At 47.7% G+C, this 21,831-nt stretch overlaps 1 protein-coding gene across 1 annotated transcript; it reads left to right on the top strand.

The window, feature by feature from the left end:
• The first annotated feature begins 26 nt into the window (after nucleotides 1-26).
• TBC1D22B (TBC1 domain family member 22B) lies at nucleotides 27-17,623 on the top strand. Its single transcript, XM_029573000.1, has 13 exons — nucleotides 27-215; nucleotides 3,729-3,785; nucleotides 4,193-4,506; nucleotides 5,378-5,557; nucleotides 5,688-5,758; nucleotides 5,945-6,073; nucleotides 6,495-6,560; nucleotides 7,090-7,204; nucleotides 8,813-8,919; nucleotides 13,716-13,791; nucleotides 13,960-14,087; nucleotides 14,345-14,440; nucleotides 14,945-17,623. Exons 1-13 carry the CDS (start codon nucleotides 160-162, stop codon nucleotides 15,071-15,073), a joined length of 1,524 nt encoding a protein of 507 aa, XP_029428860.1. The 5' UTR covers nucleotides 27-159; the 3' UTR covers nucleotides 15,074-17,623.
• Nucleotides 17,624-21,831: the final 4,208 nt, after the last annotated feature.

A 21,831-nucleotide genomic window follows, 5' to 3' on the forward strand; every position in this document is an offset into this window, starting at 1 on the left:
CAATGGCAGAGCGCTGCGTGCCCGCATCCAAGATGGATGCCCCGGTAGCTGAGAGCGGGTGTCCCGAGTGAGGCGGCGGCCTTCCTGACCCTGGCGTCCGGGGAGGTGCGCTGGGCACCCCCGCCCGGACGCCCCCCCCTTCCCCCTCTCCGCCCCGATATGGCCGCGGAGCACAGCAAGCAGTTTTGGAAAAGGAGCGCCAAGCTTCCGGGGAGGTGAGTGAAGAGCTCGGCCCGGGGGGATGCTGATAACGAGTTGCCGCTGCGCGTCTCTCCGTGCGCTGAGCAGCCGCCTCCCGGGCCCGGCCGGGTCTCGATCGAGAGCTCTTACGGCCTGGTCCGTAGGCAGCTCGCACCTTCCACACACTCATGCGCGGCTAGGGTTGCTGTCTCACCCCGGCTCAGCCGAAGAGGGTGACTGATCGCACGCCGGGGTTTGACCCCTGACATGCATGGATTTGTAGTTCCCATTTTCACGTTGACGTCCCTAAGAACATCAGAACTACAAATCCACGCATGCTGCGAGGGCAAAACCAGGCCTGGATCAGCCGGTGCGGTTGACTTGGTGGTGAGGTGGAAAGCCTATGCTCGGCCTCTCCCTCTCTCTCTCTCTGAGGCAGGTCACAGGCCTAAGTGACTCTTTGGTCTGACCCAGTGTGAGATCGAACAGGGCATGGGAATAGGTCCTGGGACCAGTCAAGGCTCACTGGGCCAGAGTGAAGTCTCTTGGATCCCCTCCTGTCATTAAACCCTCTTCCACTGAGCTGGTGCACCACGTTGGGCATGGGTAGAGCTTGCATGGCCTGGCTGCCCCATGGCACATTAGAGCCTCCTGGAACCCAATTTTAGATTAATGAGCAGGGGACCAAAGCTTGTGTTCATAGCTGCCAGGCTCAGTTTCCAGAATCTGGAATGGAATCAATGGGTAGAGGACTCACAACAGCAACTGAGACTCTACTCTCTGGAAGATACTGGTCCCAAGTTGTGAAAGTGACACCTCTGTCAAATCTCAGATTTAACTTTAATAGGAAATATTTTCTGCTGTGTAGTCTCATTTTCTTAAGATTTTAACTTTAACTACAGTACCTGAATATAATCCGCTTTGAAGTGCTCAAAAGTGGAATATAAATAAAATAAAAATAAAATAAATATTTGTAATGCCCATTCAGAATCTCTGTTGAACATAACTTGTTTCATTTTACCAATATAGCAGGAGAGGCAGAAGTAACAGCATTCACGATAACCTACTGGATTAGTCAGTGCTTTAACTACTGTGCATTTGGTGTCTTGTTCTGTGTGCCTTCTATTGCTCGAGAAGCAATTGTACTAATCATTGTACACTGCTTTGCATGCCACCTTGTTTTTTTTGGAAAAGGATTAGTGAAACGGCTGTGAAAGATTTTTTTTTTCAAGTTTTATTTAATTTGAGCTTTCCCTGAGGGCTTGACCAGCCCAACTGCCTGAACAATGGACTTTATGCTCCTTCAGATCACTTGCTTTTCCTTCTATCAAAGGTCAGTAGAAACAGTGAGAGATGTCTCTAGCTGTGTTACATCGGGTTAAAGGACTGTGGCAGTCTAACTTAAGACACCTCTTGTTGCACTATACTAACTACATATAAAGCACTTTCGTGGTATGTGGTTGGATTTGCACATCTCATGTCACATTTAGCTTTATAATCTTTTTAAAACACTTACAGGCCGAAGCAATATGAACGCGCTAAAACGGGCACCCAGACTAGGGATCAGTTTCCCTAACGCATACCCGTCCACCTCTCCTGGGCGCAAGATGCAGTATGCAAATGAATAGCCACATTAGAAAGGATGCACTAGGGGAAATAGTGTGTCCTTGGCTTCGGGCGCCCTGGAGACTTGGTTGTGTGTGGGTTAACAAAACAGACGCTCAAGACGAGTGTCCATTTTATCCCGTGGCAGCAAATGTACACAGCCTGGAGCGTGTATATTGTGTGCTCAGAAATATTTGGTTTTCTGTCAAGCCATTTTTATTATTTCTGATGCTGCTTTTCTGTGGTTCTCCTACCTAGTATCGTCGCGATATTTTTTGTTTTAAAGTAGACCCTTGACGCGCGGCAAGACTTTACGCCTGCTTCGGGGCAGGCATAAAATTCGAGGGGTTAAGAAGTGCGCCTTGGGCATGCAGTGATTTTTTGCATTGTGGGGAAATAAGTAATAGCCTCATCTACATCTACATTTACTTGTGAGGAGCGCTGTTAGCCTCGCGCGAGTTTGGATGCACATTTTGGAGGCGCTGATCCCCTTACTGCATGGGGGGTTATGGATGCGCGTCCAGCCGTTCATTAAGATGTGCGCTAGGCTGGGCAGACTTTATTGCATCGGTCCCATAGACTGGACAGAAACAGTCTGCTAGCAGAGTGCTTTCCAGCAGCACCACTGTCGTGCTGTATGCCAGCTGACACGGGGCCTGATTTACCCCATAGACACCAAATGAAAGAAAAGCCTTAGTAAGTCAAGCCCTTTATTTATGTATTTATTTACCGAAGGCCTTTGCTCCTTCTCTGATAGCTGGATCCAACGTGAAACACGAATGCTTTGTGCTGATGAATTGGGGTTTACGCGTTAAACTCTGTATTTGTGCATCAGACAGTGATTTGTAGCCGTTTCGCTGCCTGTGTGCCGGTTCAGAGAGGATGCACATTATATTTTTTTACATTTATACTTGCTTCCATCCGCTTTGCTCCATTGCACACGTGGTCTTTATGGCGTGTTAGGAAGGCATCGTCTCTTCCATTGTCTTCATTACCTGGCACCTGAAGCCCTCTCTCCTCCTATAGGAGTTGCCACGTCATAATAAGTTTGCATGCCAAGGGCAGAATTGATGGTCTCACTAACATTTGTGGAACTTTTTGCTTTTTTATTTATTTCAGAAATAGTTTAACCAAAAAAAGTATCAGGTAATACCTTTTTATTGACTAGCTTTCAAGAGCTAATGTTCTCTTCTTCAGGTCAGAATTCAAATGAGCAAAGAGTGACATTATCAGGAAATATAAAGTAGTGAATCCTAAAAGGCCTTCCCGTGATAGGGCGAGGGGGTTCGGAGGGTGATCAGAAAGGCTAATTTTATGGCTTGTAATGGGATAAGAAACTGGATCTTTGTTGAGCCTTTTTTGTTAGTTACAAAGTGTCTGATCATTTTGACTTCAAAAGTCTTATGTTCCTAGATTGTATTAAATTTTCTTTTGATGATCCTGATCATAACCTCATCAAAGCAGTGTGGATAAAATAATGCAGACAAGTGCATTATTTGTTTTGAAATAAACCTCTACAAAATGTGAATAGGATTTCTCTCTCTCTCTCTTTTTTTTTTTTATGACGTCTAAGCTCAGCTTTGCTGTGTTCTCCTTGTACGACCTTGGGCAAATCTCTTGATCTTTCTGATGGTTAATGAACCTGCCCGCAGTTCCAGATAACAATAACAGGAATAAAGTTCCTTCTTGCCTGTGATAATTGCCATTTGGTGGAAGTGCCAGCTCACCTGCTCCATGTCCCTTCTTTTAAAGTGACACGGCCCGGAGCCTCACCCAACAGCTCTGCTTGTTAAGATGTCCACGTAGACTGCGTGTGAATTTTGCATGCATGGGAGATGATGTTGGGTGCTGCTGCATGTAGACGTCTGTTTGCATAAAAGGTGCTCTGTAAATGCACGTTCTCATTAGTGAGTGAGTACTTACGACTTGAGTGTCTTTCACAGCATACAGCCGGTCTACGGAGCCCAGCACCCTCCTCTGGATCCGCGGTTGACCAAGAAGTGAGTGAAAACTTTGACTGGCACTTTTGTGGGCGCCGTTTTACTGAGTTTCAGCATTGTTGTCGTGCTGTCCGAGTTCAGCTGAACTCTTTGCATGCTTCGATACCTCCGATGTTGCTCTGCTAGCGGCTGAAGAACCTTTTCCTTCTGTGTGGAGGAGGATTGGAGGGGCGGTGAGTGGGCTTTGCTGTGGCATCCACATTCTCTCCTCTCTGGCACTTTCAGCACCTGTGTTCTGCATTTGCTTTTGGCACTTGAGTGCCCAATCAATCTGTGTGCACGTTACTGAAAATCTCCTGCTTAGCTTTATGCCCCTTTTGGAGAAGGTTCTGGGGGTTAGTAGTGTGTGTGGGGGGGGCGGGGGGGATAAGTTCATAATTTAAGGGCTGTTTCTTCTCCTTTGCAAGCTTCATCAAAGACCGCTCGAAGGCGAACGCCCTGACCGTGAAGGGGAAGAAAGCCTCCAGCTTCCACGAATTTGCGCGCAGCACCAGCGATGCCTGGGAAATTGGCGACGACGAGGAGGAGGAGGAGGACGTCTCGCCTGCGCCCTTTCAGGCCCTGAACTCCAAGGTGGCTCGAGCCACGGCGGCCCAAGTGCTTGAAAACCACAGCAGGCAGCGAGAGAGGCCAGAGCGCTCTCAGTCCGCCTCGGAGGACGTGCCCAGCAACTGCAAGGTCACCAAGTCCAGCAGCGAGGTGCACATCTCCAGAGCATCCAGTAAGCATCGGGGTCCGGGCGGGAGCACGCGGCCCTGCCTGTGCTCAGCGGTGGGGGCAGTCGACCCCCCGCCGGTGATTTGTGTGCTTAGAGGTCATTTAATAGCAGCAGATTTCTCAGACGCTCATCAGACTCCCGGGCCGTCTTCCCAAGCCAAAATTCGGACGTTCACGGCGAGCCCTAACTGTTCTCCCCCCTTTGGGGGGGGGGGGGGGTGGTCTTCTTGTGGCCCATCCACCAAAGTCGCATTTCTTTCCACTGTTGATCACATTTTACTGCTCATGGGCAATGCGCCCTGCAAGGAGCGGCCGGGTGCGTGCAACGTTCTTTAAACCGACAATGTTTGAGCACCGGTATTAGCGCCGTGTTTCTGTGCGTAGCACAAAGAAACGTTCGGAAGCGTGCGAGCGATTCCCTCACGCGCTCAGCTTAGGGGGCACTGTGCTCAGGGGTTGCCCTCAGCAAGATCCCACACCATGCAGGGGGTTGTACTCGGGGGGGGGGGGGGGGGGGTGGAGAGCCCCACAAGGGATGACGCGGTCTGGCGCCTTGACCTGCCGGTTTGGGTACAAAGGTTAGTGAGGTCTGGGCACGCTGCGACGCGTTCGTCTTCGGAGGAGCAATGCCCAAGTGGCAGACGTAGCTTCCCCTTCCAGGGGCAGTAACTTAGAAAAAGAATTCTTCCCACACCCCTTCCAGAAAGATGGTGGTAGAGGAGGTTTTCTTGGGTCCAGCTTATGCTCGGGACTGAAAGATTCAAGCAGCTGCAGTCTGAGAATCCCAAAGTGAAGTGGCTTCCGGGAGGACTGGGGCCAGTCTACGCTCCTTCTCTTGAGACCTGCTTCTTTTTCTCCTTTCCACCTTCTCCTAGATGACGCCTTGGCAAGGAATCCACTCCAGAAACAGCAGTCACTCCCACTCCGACCCATCATCCCACTGGTGGCTAGGATTTCTGATCAGAATGCTTCTGGGATGCCCCCGATGACCGTCCGGGAGAAAACGCGACTGGAAAAATTCAAACAGTTGCTGTCCAGCAACAATACAGACCTGGGTGAGCCTGAGCGGTGGTAAGGGGTGGGGGGGGGGGGGGGGGTGGGTGACTGGCGTTCGCTCAGCTTCCGTGCTGAGCACTGATCAGCAACTCTGTCTCTAATCTAGGGAAAAATCTTTTGCCTTTGTAGACGAGCTGAGGAAGTGTAGCTGGCCGGGTGTCCCAAGAGAGGTGCGACCTGTTACCTGGAGACTTCTCTCGGTGCGTGGAAAGAGATACCTTCCATCGGTGTGCAGAATAATGCACACACGTGTTATTGCGTGTGCTCAGCAGGGCAGGAGCTGTACATTTGCATGCACGGTGTGCTCAGTAGTTGCCATCACAGTAATTAGATTTTGCTTCCTGGCTGCACTGAGGATTGCTGCTGTGTGTTTATTTTGGCTGTAGGGTTACCTTCCTGCCAACATGGAGAGACGGAAGCTGACGCTGCAGAGGAAGCGGGAGGAGTACTTTGGCTTCATTGAGCAGTATTATGACTCCAGGAATGACGAGCACCACCAAGACACCTACAGGCAGGTAGGCTCCATGTTACTGGGTCCCTGCCCCATCCTCGTGCACAGTGATGTCCATATTCGCAAGCACTTAGCCGGATCATGCAGGTTCTAGCCGAATAACGTCTTGTCCAGTTACTTCTGATATTATCCAGCTTGCTAGCTGAGCCACACAGCGGCTGAGTGTGAACCCCTTAATCCCGCCGTGCTCCGCTCTGCCTCGCCTCTGACCCCTCCCTGCTCTCTGGTTCAGTTCTTTTCCCTTTTGATCTCTCTTGCTTTCCTTTTTCTTCTCTCCCACACAGGATATAATCCGGTCAGGATGTGTAGCGGTTGTGTGGGGGTGGGGGGGGGGGGGGTGTGTGTGTGTGTGAGCGTGTGCGTGAGGTCTTTCTGTGAGAGCCTGCAGTCCAGGCGTGTGATCTCATCTGCCATTTATTTTTCAGATACACATTGACATTCCACGAACGAATCCCCTCATCCCTCTCTTTCAGCAGCCTTTAGTGCAGGAGGTGAGTGACCTCGGTGAGAGGACGTAGCACCCTAATCCAGGTAGTTGTGGGGGGGGCACTATCCTAGAGCGCAAGACGCTGCTTCATTCTGGCGACAGGGGTCTGGACAGCATGCATTCCTCTTCTGACCCCGGCCTACCCTCTCTCGATCTGTCACCTGCACGGAAAGTTCTAAGGTTCAGCGCTTTGAGCTGTGTTTGGTTTTCCATGAGTGTGGCATCAAGTAACAAGATGCCCTAGGTATACTTGTGCGGGTAAGCTCACAGTAAAAAGGGGCGACTCGGACTGCTCCGCAGAGGCCGGCTTCCGACTTGATCTCTTGGCTTGAGCTGCAGTGGACTCTGCTGTGGCTCTGAAGCTGGGACGTGTGTAGGCTGGAGGGGTCCCTCTACCTGAAGGCCCGGTGGTGGTTCTGTCCATTTGGAGGCCGTCTGATGCGCAACGCCTGCAGATCCTGTGGTTGGATAACACATGACTCCTTCGTTCGCCTGTGTTTTAAACAATTTATTTATTTTATTTATTTTTTTAGATCTTTGAAAGAATCCTGTTCATCTGGGCAATCCGACATCCAGCGAGTGGCTACGTGCAAGGAATAAATGACCTGGTCACACCCTTTTTTGTCGTCTTCCTCTCCGAACACGTGGGTAAGGAAACCTGTCAACGGCTGCAGGGTCACCGAATATCAGCCTCCGACTTTATTATCCCGGCAGACTCCTGCCGAACATCTTTAGAATATCACTTCCTTGCTTCTCTTTTGGCGAGAGCTGTTTGCTTGTAGAAAAATCTGGCAACCCCCTCCTAACTGTACATGGACACACTGAAGGTGCTCTCTGTGCGTTCTGGTGAGGTGGAGATTGAAAGGTTTTTGGAGTTCGCTGAACAAAGACCCAGATGTGAATATTTCTCCCTGCCAAGCGTGTGCATGCGGCTCTTTGGGGTGCCAGATACCACCTGCTGTCCAAGCAAAGATGGGTGCCTAAGGCTGGTTGGGGAAAAATGAGCCACGCGGGGAAGTCCTGCCAGATATCTGGATAAAGCTTTCCCGCCCTCTGAATATTGACCGCAGGACTGCTGGAAGCAGGATAGATTTGGCAGATGAATTCTGTAGCCTAAGGCCGCACCTTGTGCTGATATTGAGGAAGACCAGTCCTGCCCTGGCTGGTTCTGAGCAGAAGCTCATGCGACCGAAACCTTTTCTGGGGGCTTTCTGAGCTGATCTGCAGTTTGTAGATGAGGTCTGGGTTGGCACAAACCCAGTGCACATCCCTTCAGCTGTCGGTATCTCCCGTGCATGAAAAGCACAGACAAACGGGGAGGGGGGGGGTGGTCTATGCGGGGTAACCTGGATGGAAGGGCTGTATGCACTGGAAGCTCTTCCCACCATCTGAATTCATTCTGGACTGTTTCCCGGCATTTCCTCTTTCTGTGCTGGTTATGGTGGATGCGTTTGCACTCAGAGCCAAGCCCTGGAGCAAGGTTAGTGGGACTCGGTATCCCGACAGCCTGACAATGAGAGGACGGCTTTCCAGTCAGCACAGGGGCAGTGAGCTAGGGAAGACTCCCCGTCTGATGCCTAACTCCGTTCTTTTTCTTTTTTGGGGGGGGGGCTGGCATTTTGTACCTGCTCCGTCAGGCTTCCAGCTCGGTCAGACCAGGGCTGGAATGTGCTGCTACGAGCCTGGGGATTTTTCTTCTCTTTGGTTTTTTTTTTTTTTTATATTGTCTCCCAGCTTATATTAGCCATTGCGGTGATGGTCCTTGGGTCAGGGGGTGGGGGTCACGTACCAGGGCTCCTTTGGAACCCTGCAGCCTTGGGCCATAAATCCAGCCGGTAGGCGTTGCCATTGTGTGCTGACCGCACCTCAAGAGTATACAGACTACATATTTGTCTTTGGTCTCACGTGAATTCATGCCTTCTGAAGCATTTCTGAAATCCGTTCTCGGTCCAGCATCTGGACCTCGGGAGACTTGGTGCAAGCTGCCCCTCCCCCCCCCCCCCCCATCGCAATCAAGGGAAATCTTCAGAGGAATAGGTAGCACAAGCTGCTCTGTTTATTAAGGAAGGGTAAGCGCTGAAATTGTTTCAGGAACAGTTAACGAGGTGACCTGGGTGGCCAGAAATCCTTGCCATTGCTCCAGGGCCAGACCGAGACGCCATCCTGTTGCCTGGCACACTCTCGGCCTGTCCTGGCGTCTCCTTCCTTCCTTTCTGTCTGTGGACCTGGCCTGAGGCCTCCTTTCCTTTCTTGCAGACGAGGACGTTGAGAACTTTGCCGTGCAGAGCTTGAGTGCAGATGTCCTGCGAAGCATCGAAGCTGACAGCTTTTGGTGTATGAGCAAACTACTGGACGGAATCCAGGTACCTACTGTGGGCAGCTGGCTAAGGTTAACCCCGGGTGCGTGCAGGCCGCCTGGAATATGGTGTCCAGTTCAGGGGCTGCGGCACTGCAAAGATACAGGCAAGCTAGAGGTGACCAAATTGCTGTGGGGTCTGTGCCAAAAGCCGTATACGATGAGAGACTGATGTCCTGCCCAGAAGAGGGGAGAAGCGTGCTGGTTGTGGGTGAGACATTTCCTTTGATTTATATTTTGCCTTTTGTGCCTGGTCAGCCACTCCAAAGCAGATTGCATTCAGGTACTGTGGGTATTCCCCTCTCACAATCTAAGGGGTGAATTTATTAAAGGTTTTCTCCCTTGTGCCGATGGGGAAAACGTTTATTAAACAGGGCCCTAAGTTTCTCTCTGAGACAGTGGAGGGGACGAGACTTGCCCAAGGTCACAATGAGGGTCAGTTCGCACCCTGCTGCTCTAACCACTCCATTCAAAGGTATAAACACTCAAGAGGGTGGGGGTCTGAAGCGCCAGGGAAGTAGATTCAGGAGCAGTATCAGAAAATGTTTCTTCCTCTTCCACCAGTCCAGACGGGTAGGTTACGCTCACCAGTCAGCTGGTAAGAGACAGAGGTCAACGCCCCTCTATGCTGCCCTCAGCCTGCCAGTCTTCTCCCTCCAGCAGACGGCAGGCGAGCATCCTGTGCTGAGGGCTAAGGTCTGATCAGAAACATTTGTATCCTGGCAGCTCCTGAGATGAGCAGGCTCCGGGCCAGGGGGACACCAGCCTTCCACGACTCGCTTCCCCCTTCCCTTCCTCACTTCTTTCCCATCTAGCTCTCCCCTTGTTTCCTTATAAAAAAAAAAAAAAAAAAGGAAGCAGGGGAGCCCTTTCTGTATGTGCCTTAAAGTTTGTTTAAAAATAAATAAAATATATATATATCTATATATATATATATATATATATATATATATATAGATATATATATCTATAGATATATATAGATATATATATCTATAGATATATATAGATATATATATCTATAGATATATATAGATATATATATCTATAGATATATAGATATATAGATCTATAGATATATATAGATATATATCTATATATATATATCTATATATATAGATATATATATCTATATATATATAGATATATATATATATATAGATATATATATATATATAGATATATATATAGATCTATATATCTATATATCTATATAGATCTATATATATATATATATATAGATATATATATAAAGATATATAGATATAGATATAGATATAGATATAGATATAGATATATAGATAGATATCTATATCTATATATATATATATAGATATCTATATCTATATATATAGATATCTATATATATATATATAGATATATTATATATATATATATAGATATCTATATATAGATATATATATAGATATCTATATATAGATATATATATAGATATATATATATAGATATATCTATATAGATATATCTATATATATCTATATATCTATATATCTATATATATATAGATATATCTATATATATCTATATAGATATCTATATATATATATATATATATATCTATATATGTATCTATATCTATATATATATCTATATATCTATATATGTATCTATATATCTATATATATATATCTATATATATATATATATATCTATATATATATCTATATATATATCTATATATATATCTATATATATATCTATATATATATATCTATATATATCTATATATATATATCTATATATATCTATATATATATCTATATATATATCTATATATATCTATATATATCTATATATATATATAGATATATCTATATATATATCTATATAGATAGATATATCTATATAGATATATATATATCTATATAGATAGATATATAGATATTCCCCAGGGCTGTGATGTTTATTCCCTTCTGCCCCGCCAGCAAAATAAAATAGTGAAACGGAGCCTGCAGACCAATTAGCAGCAGCCTTGCCACCTGCGGGCAAGCATGAAATCTGCTTCGGATGGGTGCAAGACACAGAGGGGCACCTTTAAAGTCAGCAGGGCAGAGCCTAGTTCACTTTTCTGGGGGTGAATCCGTTTTCTTTCCAGCGGCCTGGCGGCAGGTTCAGAGCCTGGAAGGTCCACGGTCATGGGTTCAGTCCCTGCAGACCCTGACATCAGGGAACTCAATGTGGCCATGTCACTGCTCCCCTGGGCTGCTGTCATGGCTCAGCAAAGGTTGTCCAATGCCTTCGTTACTCTTCTCTTCATCTCCTGGATGCCCCCTCCATGGCTTGCGTGGCCCTAGCTAAGTAATTTTGTTAGTGCATGCGACTTGCTTCTTATCTGAGACAGATACCTATCCAGAGATCCTGTGAAATTTCTCTCTCCACAAGCAGTCCAACAATATGGTTTTATCTTCACCTTTTCGGCACAGTGGCAGCGGCGTTGGATCTGATACCCTGGGCAAGACCATGTAAGGGCACCATTTCAGATATTTGCTCTCCAAATATGGCTCCTAATCTCAGGGCTGTTCTGTAGGATTACCGGGACATGAATCTGTCAGGATAAGCTGGTAGTGGTGATTGAATTTTGCAAACCTTGGAGCTGGGAGTGGGTCTGAGCACCCCGGTCTGCCTGACAGAGATGGCATATGCCAGTCTATCAGTCTGGGGAGCGCTCTGGGTCCGGGACAGCAGGAGCCTGAGGAAGTTCAGCTGATGGTTCAGACAGTCAGGATAATATATATATACACCATGGCAATAGTATATATATAAATTGTCAGGGAAGTGACAGTAGTCCTCGGGTATCGACGCAGCTGTATTGCTTCTCACTGAGACAAAAAGGCATTTGCAGGCTTTATCCGCATCGCACATGGCAGGTGTGGGCAGTGTTCAGGCAGGCTGACTGTCGCATTGTGGTCGATCCAGGGGGACGGTGCCTGTCTCAAGCCGCCTTCATTTAAATTGATGGTCACATGGGGTATTGGCCCTACTGCAGACTTCAAGAAGACGAAGGTACGGCAAACTTTCAGCCGGGAGAGAGGGAATGTTTCTCCAGCAAGCAATGCCTGATTCAGTCCTGGCCGATTCTTCCATAATCCGTGTTAGGGGGCATCCAGGCTTGGGGGGGTTTCTGGTGGCTCCGGCTTGGCCACAGTGTCCTTGGTAAGCAGGCATTTGAAACAGGGACGGTCCTGTGTCTTCTCTCCCCCAAGGTGCTGTGTTTATTGGCTCCGGGCCTGCTCAGAGGCTCGCATCGATTTTGTCCTACATTTCTGCCCGTTTGGTAAGAGAGGATATTCTAAAACAGGAGAGCCAGGTACTTCTATTTAAGCTTGATGCCGAGGATTCTGGATTTGTTATGGGACGTTTGCTGCTTATTCTTAACGGTGCAGGTCGCAGCGTCTTTCCTTCAGGGGATGTATATTGAAGTCTCTTGTTTTCGCATGCCACTTTGTAAAAAAAAATAATAAATTCGCCTTTTGCTGAGGTTCCTGTTCCATCTTGGGACCTTTCGATATTGCTACCTTGTTGGCAAATGTATTTTTTTAGTGGCTTTTGTTCAGCCCGATAGATTGTGGAGTTTGGAGAGCTCTTCCAAAGAGCAATCATGCAGACTTGGCTGAATATGGGCTGCTACACGCCTTGCATGCATGGGGAGTCCCTCTGATGTTTCTTAAGGTCTCTAATGCCTTTGGGAGATCTGTTTCATTGATTTAGTTCTGAATAATTGTGTGAGAAAAGGTGAAATGGCTTCTGTAGCTTCAGGAGCATGTTGGATTGAAAAGATTGTCGTGGGAGCCAAGGTGGTTTATGATAGTCCCTAATCTAAGAAGGTGAGGGATCTTTCCGTGACAGTTCAAGCTTCTTCTTGGGCAGAACTGAGTTGCTATCACCTTTGTGGGATTAGTAAGGCAGCAGCTTGGTCCTACCGCACTGTTTTTTGTAGGCATTATCACTTGGATGTCAGTGTCACGGAAAAGGTTGTCCTCACCTCCAGCGTATTAGGAAAGGATTTGGATTGGATGAAGAGAGAGATGAAATGAGTTACTTGATGATTTCCTTTCCTTTAGTCCAGTCAGACCAATCCGGGACCCTACCTGTGCTGCCAAAATTATGTTAGCTCATCCATCGCAATCTTTGGTGATCATTAAGGGAGTGGACATTTGTTTTTCCTGCGTCTAAGTAGATAAACATACTGGAGTGCTTTCCAGTTTGTGCATCTCTCTATTTCTTTTGCTTACTTGTTCTTCAGAAAATCCTTTAGTAGGTTACAAAAAGAAAATGTGATTAAATAATTGTTAAATGAAAAGATAATGCTGATTGGTTTGAATAGACGTTGTCCACAGTTAGCTTGTTACAGGTAATACTGGCAAGCTGAGGTCAGCATATAATGGGTGTTGTGAGTGAACCTGTTGATCTCTGTCTCCATCTGCTGGTCGGTAAGCATAATCCACTCATCTGGACTGGACTGGTCTGGTTTGTCTGACTCAAGAAAAGGAAATTATCAGGGAAGAGCTAATTCACTGAAAGAGTGGTGGATATATGGATTGGACTCCCAGGGAATATGGTAGAGACAACAATGATAACAGAAATCAAGAAAGCCTGAGATAAGCACAAATAATAACAGATCAACTGCAGTTGATGGCATTGCACCAGGAATGACATTAAACATACAGTGCTTATATGCTTTCTGGTGGCATCGATCCCAGGTTCATCCTGGGTACATGCACATCTGGTGGCAGCTGAACCTGCTCTCTCAAATTAATCCTGTGTGTCTCTTTCCTTGTCCAGGATAATTACACATTTGCACAACCTGGGATCCAGAAGAAGGTCAAAGCACTGGAGGAGCTAGTGAGCCGAATAGATGGTGCGTATCCGGGCTAGGGAACAAATAGCAGGGGGGGTGGAACTCAAGGAGTAAAAATACTGAGGGGGGTCCCTGTGGTTATTCCACTGTTCCCATCCAGGTGTGTATGTGCAGCCCTTCCTCATACACCTGCATTCAGACGTCTAAGGAGAGTTTGTTCTGTTTTAGATCAGGTGCATAACCACTTTCGGAGGTACGAGGTAGAATACCTGCAGTTCGCCTTCCGTTGGATGAACAACCTACTGATGAGGGAACTTCCCTTGCGCTGCACTATCCGGCTATGGGACACCTACCAGGTACGGAGGGCGGGGGGCTCAGGTTTGACACACACAAGTGAGAAATCGAAAACTCCACCCAAAGACGGATGCACCGCTGAAGAACATTCCCATGGAAGGATCGACTTCTGGAGATGCTCTGGTAGTGGCCAAGCTCCCTTCCCGCACGCGGCCTTCCTGTATTCACTTCAGACGCGCACTCATGCTCGGGCTTTGTTAATGCCGCTGCCAATCCGGGTGCTTTGGGTTAGCGTCTGATCGGCCTCTTCCTGTTGCAGGCTGAGTCCGAGGGCTTCTCGCACTTCCACCTGTACGTCTGCGCTGCCTTCCTCATTAAGTGGCGGAAGGAGATTCTGGATGAAGAGGACTTTCAGGTACTTCCCTCAGCTCAGCCTCTTCCGGGGGAGATGCTGTGGAGGGGAATTCTTTAGTTTTTATCATTGTGGGGAATCTCAGCCTGCACGCTGGAGTAAATGCAGGTGTGTATGCTGTCTGCTGTGTCCTCGTCCACGTGGCTCTGTGTGCGTTGCTGTATTCTGCCTGTGTGTGTACATAATTTGTGCGTGTGCTTTAAGCACAGCATCTGCATCCATGATTACTGGGTGCATGTTCCTGCTCCGTGTATTTGAGCGCACGGATTTGCTGTATGTATTTCTCCCATGTCTGGTAGCACTTTGCATATGACCCCTCGCTGGTTTCTTTCCATGTGCTGTGTGCGCACCTGGTCTATACACACATCAGCTGCTGTTTGCACACGTGTCGTGCAGGCGTGTTCTCTCCTCGCCCCCACCTGAATCGTGTACTCTGGCGTGCTCCGGTTTGTATGCAGTGTGTGCCCTTTCTCAGAAAGAGTAATTGCTCCATTTTCTGCTCTGCAGGGCCTCCTGATGTTGTTACAGAATCTACCCACAATACACTGGGGCAATGAAGAGATTGGGCTTCTCCTGGCCGAGGCTTACAGACTGAAATACATGTTCGCTGATGCGCCTAACCATTACCGGCGATAAGTGCCCTCCACAGGGCATGGAACGTGTGGCAGACAAGCTGCTGTGGCAGGCACTTGCTCAGAACCACTCTTGCTGTACAAAGCTAAAAAAAAAAAAAGAAGTTCACAGATGCTTTTGTCTTAAATTGGCGTGTGCCTGTCAGCATGGGCCGTATCATCAGTATTCCCTTCTGTGCTGGGAGCCCATCCTCAGGCGGAAGGGATGGGGGACCCTCTAGCAATCTTCAGCCACGCAGGCGGACGCTAACTTCAGAAGTTGCAGTGAAATGCTCTGGCTGTCAGCCATCCCGTGGCCTTCCTGACCAGTGAGCCCCCTCCTCACTCGGCTCACTACTGGATCTAGTCCCGGTGTGCGATGACGAGCATCAGACTCTTCCTGCTTAGGATAGAAACCTGAAAGCAGCAGGAAGAACACATTTTTCAAGGCACTTAATTCTACTGGCGCTGTCAGTAGTGTACACGCAGGAGGCTGTGGTAGACTGGCAGGGATGTGCAGAGGGGACCAGGAGCCAGAAGTGCATGTGTGCACGGGGATGTGAAAACATCGGTTTGTACATGTATGCTGTGTGCATTTGCACGGCTGATGATGCCTGTGTGCCATGCATTGGTGGAGGGTGTGTGCAAGAGTGAAATGCAGTCAGTAGTTTGGTTAAAAGCAGACCTCGGTCATTCAGCACAGTTACCTTCAGGCAGTGCTGGGGGTTCCCTTGCTACAGGATCCTCCAGTGTCACGTTGAAGGCCGCAGAAACCTTTTTTTGCAGCAGTCAGTAAACCAGAATAGAGGAACTAGATACTGCGATCTGACTGTAAAAAGGGAGGAAGGTGTTGGCCCAGCAGTGAGCTGGAGATGACGCGCGCTGCTGTGAAGGTTTTTTTTTAAGACAGAATCTTTCTTGAATCAGATTTCACAGCGTGAGTATGGACTGTGTAACGTGTGCTTCTGTGTGCTCTTGTACATATGTCTGTCACCCTGTTCGCCCTGACCAGCTCCTAACAGGACAAAGCTGTGAACCTCGTCCAGCCTCGGCGCTGTCGAGAGGTGGCAGGGGGCGCCGACCCCCTCCTGGACTCGGAAGGAACCGGGCCACTGCGAATCCCTTCTCCATAGCCACACTCCTTAAAGGCATTCTCTGTATATTGTGGGATATTTGTGGTTACCCTAGAAGCTCTTCTGTTTGTAGGTGATCTTTTGTTTTATATTTATAAGGTGTGTTCCTCTTTCTAGGGCAAAGATTTGGTCTCCCTGGTTCATCCTGCACTAGGACATTCGAGGTCAGGAACTTTTTCCTTTGTAAATTTCGGACTCCTATGAGCGGTTGCCCTGACAGAGGAGTGGGGGTGGTGTGGTGGGGGGGGAATCTCACCATGACTTTTACCCGACAGGGTGACTCCCTCAGAGCTGTGATTATTTCTGGACATCTCTCTTCAGTGTATATTATTGATCCAGAAATCTGCACTGGCTCTTTTTTTTTTTTTTTAGATTTTATTTTGACCTTGCAGGGCACTTCCATCCCGAGGTCTGCATTCTGATCATAAGAGTGACCCTGTCTCTGTTCTCCTCCTTGTTCCAGTGAGGGGCAGGAGAGCAGGCCCCTCTGCCCCCTTCTCCCATGCCTGGGAGTGGACGGAAGGGCTCGTCCGTTTCCTCAAGCACTGGGTCCCAGCCTGGCCCTCGAGGATGTTCTGAAAGGGACTGGCTCGGCGGGCTTTCAGGGCCCGGTTGGGACCTGCTGTCATAGCGGGACCACACTTCCTCTGTCATTTCATTTATTTTTAATTCACGGCTTTTAAACTATTAACATTTTTAGTGCCAAGTATTTGCAACTTGCAGTGGTCCACGTGCAATTATGGGCTGTGCCCATTGGAGTTCAAGGGTCTCCCTGAGGTTTGACATAACTCATCGGTGCCTGTGGGTCCCAATCTCCTGTCCTTACTTCTAGTCCAGTGATAACTCAGGTGCCATTGTGACTTTCCTATAGCACAGAAAATAAATAACCTACAATTTCAACAGGAGGAGAGCATTTGAATGTAACTCTTTGTGAGACTCCCAGAATGGGAAAGGTTGAACGTTACGCTTCTGGGACATTTCCCAGTCTGAAAACCCTGACCCCCAGGACCAAGGAGTCAAACAGAACACAACTCATGCAAGATTTCGGTCACTCCATGTCACCTTGGGCAAGGATTGGGAATCACCCTGCTCTGCATGCCATAGGACCAGTCCAGGCGCCACGGAGTCGCCTTGAAACGTATTTCATCAAGCTTTTTAAAGAGAAAAGATGCCAAAGTGCTGGCCAGCCCCGATACTCGTCTTCTCACCCCCGTTCCTGGAGTTACGCACTTCCCCTCCGGCTCCTTGGTTCTGATTTCTTTGTGTGTGCCTTTGTAATCTCCTTTTTAAAAGGAAGTATTGGTAGTTATTGATTTTGGGGGAGGGGGGATTTGTTCCAGAAAGTGTTCTGAATGTGTTTCTTTTTTTTTTAATGTCTATATGAGAAGTGTGAATTGTGGATAAGTGAAGAACTGTAAATAAACAGCATCCTTCCAACTTCTCTGAAATGTGTCAGAACTTTTCTGCTGTCAGCCCACATTCGGCTGTAGTTGTGTGTGAGATGCATCAAAGTAATGCTTGTAGGATCACCCCCTGACTCCACTCCATCTGGGACAATCTTGGTTTCGAGCTGCATTGGAGATTTTTGAGGATGATAATCAGCACAGCAGCACCTTATTTCTAATTGGTGGTGGGAACTCCTGAGCAGGCGGTGCTTTAACAAAAAAAAAAAAAAATTTTTTTTTAAGCCCAAACATCTCTTTAACATACATTTCTCTGAAGAGCTGAATTAAAACCTGAAAATGAAATAAAAGATATGTGAACATTCTTATTGCTTGAGGCCTCACTTCCTTCTTTGGTGCAGAAATGTACATAAGTGTTGGCTACTAACCAATGGCAGAGCAACTTTCAAAATTTCTTAGTGACATCACAGTGTACTCTGAGCTTGAGCTTATTCGAAATAACATCGTACAGGGTGGCAGCAGGGGACAGAGGCCCATCCGGTCTACATTGCAAAGGATGCAGCCCAGCTGGCAGCCATTGAAGCTTGACTGCTTGTAGGATATTTGTTTGCTTCCTTATTGGTTCTTTATCCTCCCAGGGCTGGAGCAAGAGTAATTGGCACGTGAAGCAAACCTTCAGTCCTACACCCCCCCCCCCCCCCCTTCCCCATCTATCCATTGGCAGCAGCTCCAGCACAGTGCTCCCTCCTCCTGGTGGCAGTCACTCCAGCAACGTGCTCTCTTCTTGGACCGTATTTCGATATGACACAGCACCCCTTGACGCTGGCAGGATTTTGACGCCCCAAAATGTTGGCACGCCAGGTGACTGCCTAGTTGACTAATGGAAAAACTGACCCCGTATCCTCCTGGCTAGATAAGATCATCTACTTAATCCAGCATCCCCACCCCTACGGCTGAACTGAACTGGCCCATTTCCCTAAGGAATAAAGAAAGGAAAATTGGTTCTTAACTGATAATTTTCGTTCCTATAGTTCTACAGCTCGGTCCAGACTCCTGAGCTTTGTACGTCTGCCAGCAGATGGAGACAGATAAAGTTTTATTGAAACTGCCTATAACCTACAGTGCTGCTTGTAGTTCCTCAGTATGGAACTGTATCCAAGCCAAGATGCCAAAAACTAAAACAAACAATTTTAACAGCCCTCCCTAATTCCCACGAGAAGAGGGTGGTGACACTATACCACGCTAAAGAAGAACCAGAGGAAAGTAAAAAAACAAAAACAGCTCAGTGACTTGCTAACAATGTTGAGTAACACAGACATAAACCATGAACACGAGCAGACGACTCCCCCCTTCTACCACAGGCGGTTGTCTGAACTGATCTGTGGTACTACTGGAACAAAGATCAGCAGGTAAGAACCAATCTTCCTTTCCCTGTACGTACCCAGATCAGTCCAGATTCCTGGGATGTACCTAAACCCACTAAACTGGGTGGGACCCGGAGAGTCCCTTTCGCAGAACTCTCACCAAAACCAGCCAAAGTCAGAGCCCCGACATCCAACCGATAGCGTCTGGAGAAATTGTGCAGCAATACTTCCTGCAGCGACATCTGCTGGGCCTCAGCCCAAGAGGCTGCCTGCGAACACGTCGGGTGAGCCCTCAAACCTTCAGGCGCCGCCCGACCCCTAGAAATGTATGCAATCATAGCTTTGGAAGCTTGATGCCCCTTCCTTGGGCCATTCCATAGAACGAAAAGGTGATCCGATGTACGGAAATCATTAGTGACCTTCAGCTATTGTAACAGTGCCCGGCGGCTGTCCACAAGTCTCAGCTTCCTTTGCATAAGGGGCTGAGAGAGGCCGGAAGTTCTACCGTCTGATTAACATGGAAGGCCAAGGCTACTTTAGGCAGAACTGTGCATAACACCACCCCTGCCTCCAAAATCTGCAAAAAATGGATCCCGGCAGGATAAAGCCTGAAGTTCCGAAACCCTCCTTGCTGAACAAATGGCCACCAGAAAAAAAAAGAAGCACCTTAAGCGTTAAGTCCTTCAGAGTCGCTCGCCTTAGAGGTTCAAAAGGAGCCGCACATAAAGAGGTCAGCGCCACATTCAGATTCCAAGACATACACAGCTTCCTCACGGGCGGTCGGAAGTCCTTCGCCCCCCACGAAGAAAATGTACAACATCCAGATGCGTGGACAGGGTATTAACCTTGCACTTTACCACAAAGACAACCGACTGCCGCTTCCTGTACCCTCAGAATTAAAGGCCAAACCTTTTACCAAATCCTCCTACAGGATTTGTCAAAATGTGCACCACTGTGGTTTGTAATGCCGCACATCTCGCCGCATACACTAGTACTGGCAGACTTTCCAGACCCACCCAAGACGAAGACGTGGAGAAGGCCCGGGCTCCCCCAAAACTGCGGGAGACTGCACAGCCGCCTGCGTGGCAGCATCCAAAATGGCTACGTGTCCCGTCCCCTGCCCCCTGGCTGGAGACAGGCCCCGGAGGAAACTCTGGTGTCCCGTGCTGAAGATGCAACCAAACGCGACGGGAGGGCCCTGCCGACGCGCCTTCCCCCACCCGGCACATAGGCTGGAACAATTGAGGCGCGGACGTGACTCCCCGCAAGCCAGGCCAAGAGAAGCATGCGGCGTGACCAAGAACGCATGCCTAGTGCCTGAAACCAGCCCCTCACAGCACCGACGAAAAACAGACGCTGGGAAAACTTGGCTGTTGCACTGCATCCCCTTAGTCACTGTCCTCTCCGAACTAAGCAGCAACACAGCCGTAGGAAACAAAATGTTTCACTTTTTTTTTTTTAAGAAAACTTTACCAGTAAACTAAGGGAAGCAAAAGAAATATTTTTTCTCTTGGTTACTTATTTTACCGTTTCATATTTATGTACCGTCTCATTTATTCACATAGGCTTATTTATTCACTCTGCTATACTACTACACTAATTGGCTGAAATGTAAATATTGCATTCCCCTCTTCCAGCTCCAAGTTATTTTTCCCTGTTTTATTGTTTTATTGTAACTTTCTCACACCCTTCAATTGATTCTCTGTATTTAAAGTTCACAGTTCTATTGGGAATATTGTTATCACGTTACCTTATGCTTTTCACACATTGTTAATTGTAAACCGGGTTGATGTGATGCCAGTCATGAAACTCGGTATAACAAAAACAATAAATAAATAAATAAATAAATAAAATAAATAAATAAAATACTTCCCTGCGTCCTTGATGGAGTTGGACAGGATCACCACCAGCGAGTCACAGCGCTGCCTCGTGAGAGCTGAGGGATCTGGACCACCAGAAGTCAGGCATACGTAACAGGAGCGAGCTAAAGAAGGGTCACCACCCCCCCTGCTCGTCCGCCTTTAGCAGGGAAGATAGCCCCACCAGGACTTCACCACTCCCTGGGAGGCTGCTTTCAAAATTTCTCCAAATCTTTTTTTTTTTTTTTTTTACTCAGACGGCAGGTGTTGCACCGTCTGCTGGAGACAGAAAATACCGAGGGACTGCAGGTGGCACGCTATGTTATATAGCAGTGTCAGTAAAGCTTTCTCTGTCTCCATCTGCTGGCAGGAGTACAAAACCCAGGAGTCTGGACTGATCTGGGTACGTACGGGGGGGGGGGGAGAAAGGGATTCTAAGTGTCAGGGTTCACAGATGCCATATGACGTGGGCAGAACGGGTGTGGCAGTGGGTGCTCTGCTATCTGGCAGAAATTTGAATGAACTTGGTGAACAGTTCAAACCGTTCTAGAGGGCATAGACGGACTGACGTGTTGAACTTAAAATGCCAAGTTCTCTGCAGGAAACAAAGCTAACAAGACAAGCACTAACCTGACTTTTTTTTTTTGTTCTGATGGCTACTTGGATTCTTAGTGCTGCTTTAAATCACAATACTTTGTGGGGAAAACGGTAACTGCTTCCTCTGCGGTTCTCCGGCCGAGCCTGCACTGTAGTTTCTTGGTGGAGTGCAGTACCACAGATGTGTGCTGTTGGTCAGTCCTTTTCCCCACATGTCCAATAGAATTTCTTTGGGATATTCCAGGAGACCAGGATAATTCAGATGGCCATGGTCTGTCTTCTTAGCACAGATGATGCCTCAGATACTGGAGGCCAAGCACAGCGGGTCACCAAAACCTCTTTGCTAGTTAATTACAATTAAAATAAAAAAGCTTACTGGACTGAAACATACATAATTACTTTTTGGAAACTTAATTGCCTTTATGGC

This window comes from Rhinatrema bivittatum, chromosome 12 (assembly GCF_901001135.1).
Source record: "Rhinatrema bivittatum chromosome 12, aRhiBiv1.1, whole genome shotgun sequence".
Classification (NCBI taxonomy): Eukaryota; Metazoa; Chordata; class Amphibia; order Gymnophiona; family Rhinatrematidae; genus Rhinatrema; species Rhinatrema bivittatum.

What these genes read in the sequence shown, in the direction of transcription:
- TBC1D22B (XM_029573000.1), top strand. Translation starts at nt 160, where the DNA reads ATGGCCGCGGAGCACAGCAAGCAGTTTTGGAAAAGGAGCGCCAAGCTT. An exon ending in AGCGCCAAGCTTCCGGGGAG is followed by an intron (nt 216 to 3,728) that starts GTGAGTGAAGAG and finishes TGTCTTTCACAG; the next exon opens with CATACAGCCGGTCTACGGAG. An exon ending in TGGATGAAGAGGACTTTCAG is followed by an intron (nt 14,441 to 14,944) that starts GTACTTCCCTCA and finishes TCTGCTCTGCAG; the next exon opens with GGCCTCCTGATGTTGTTACA.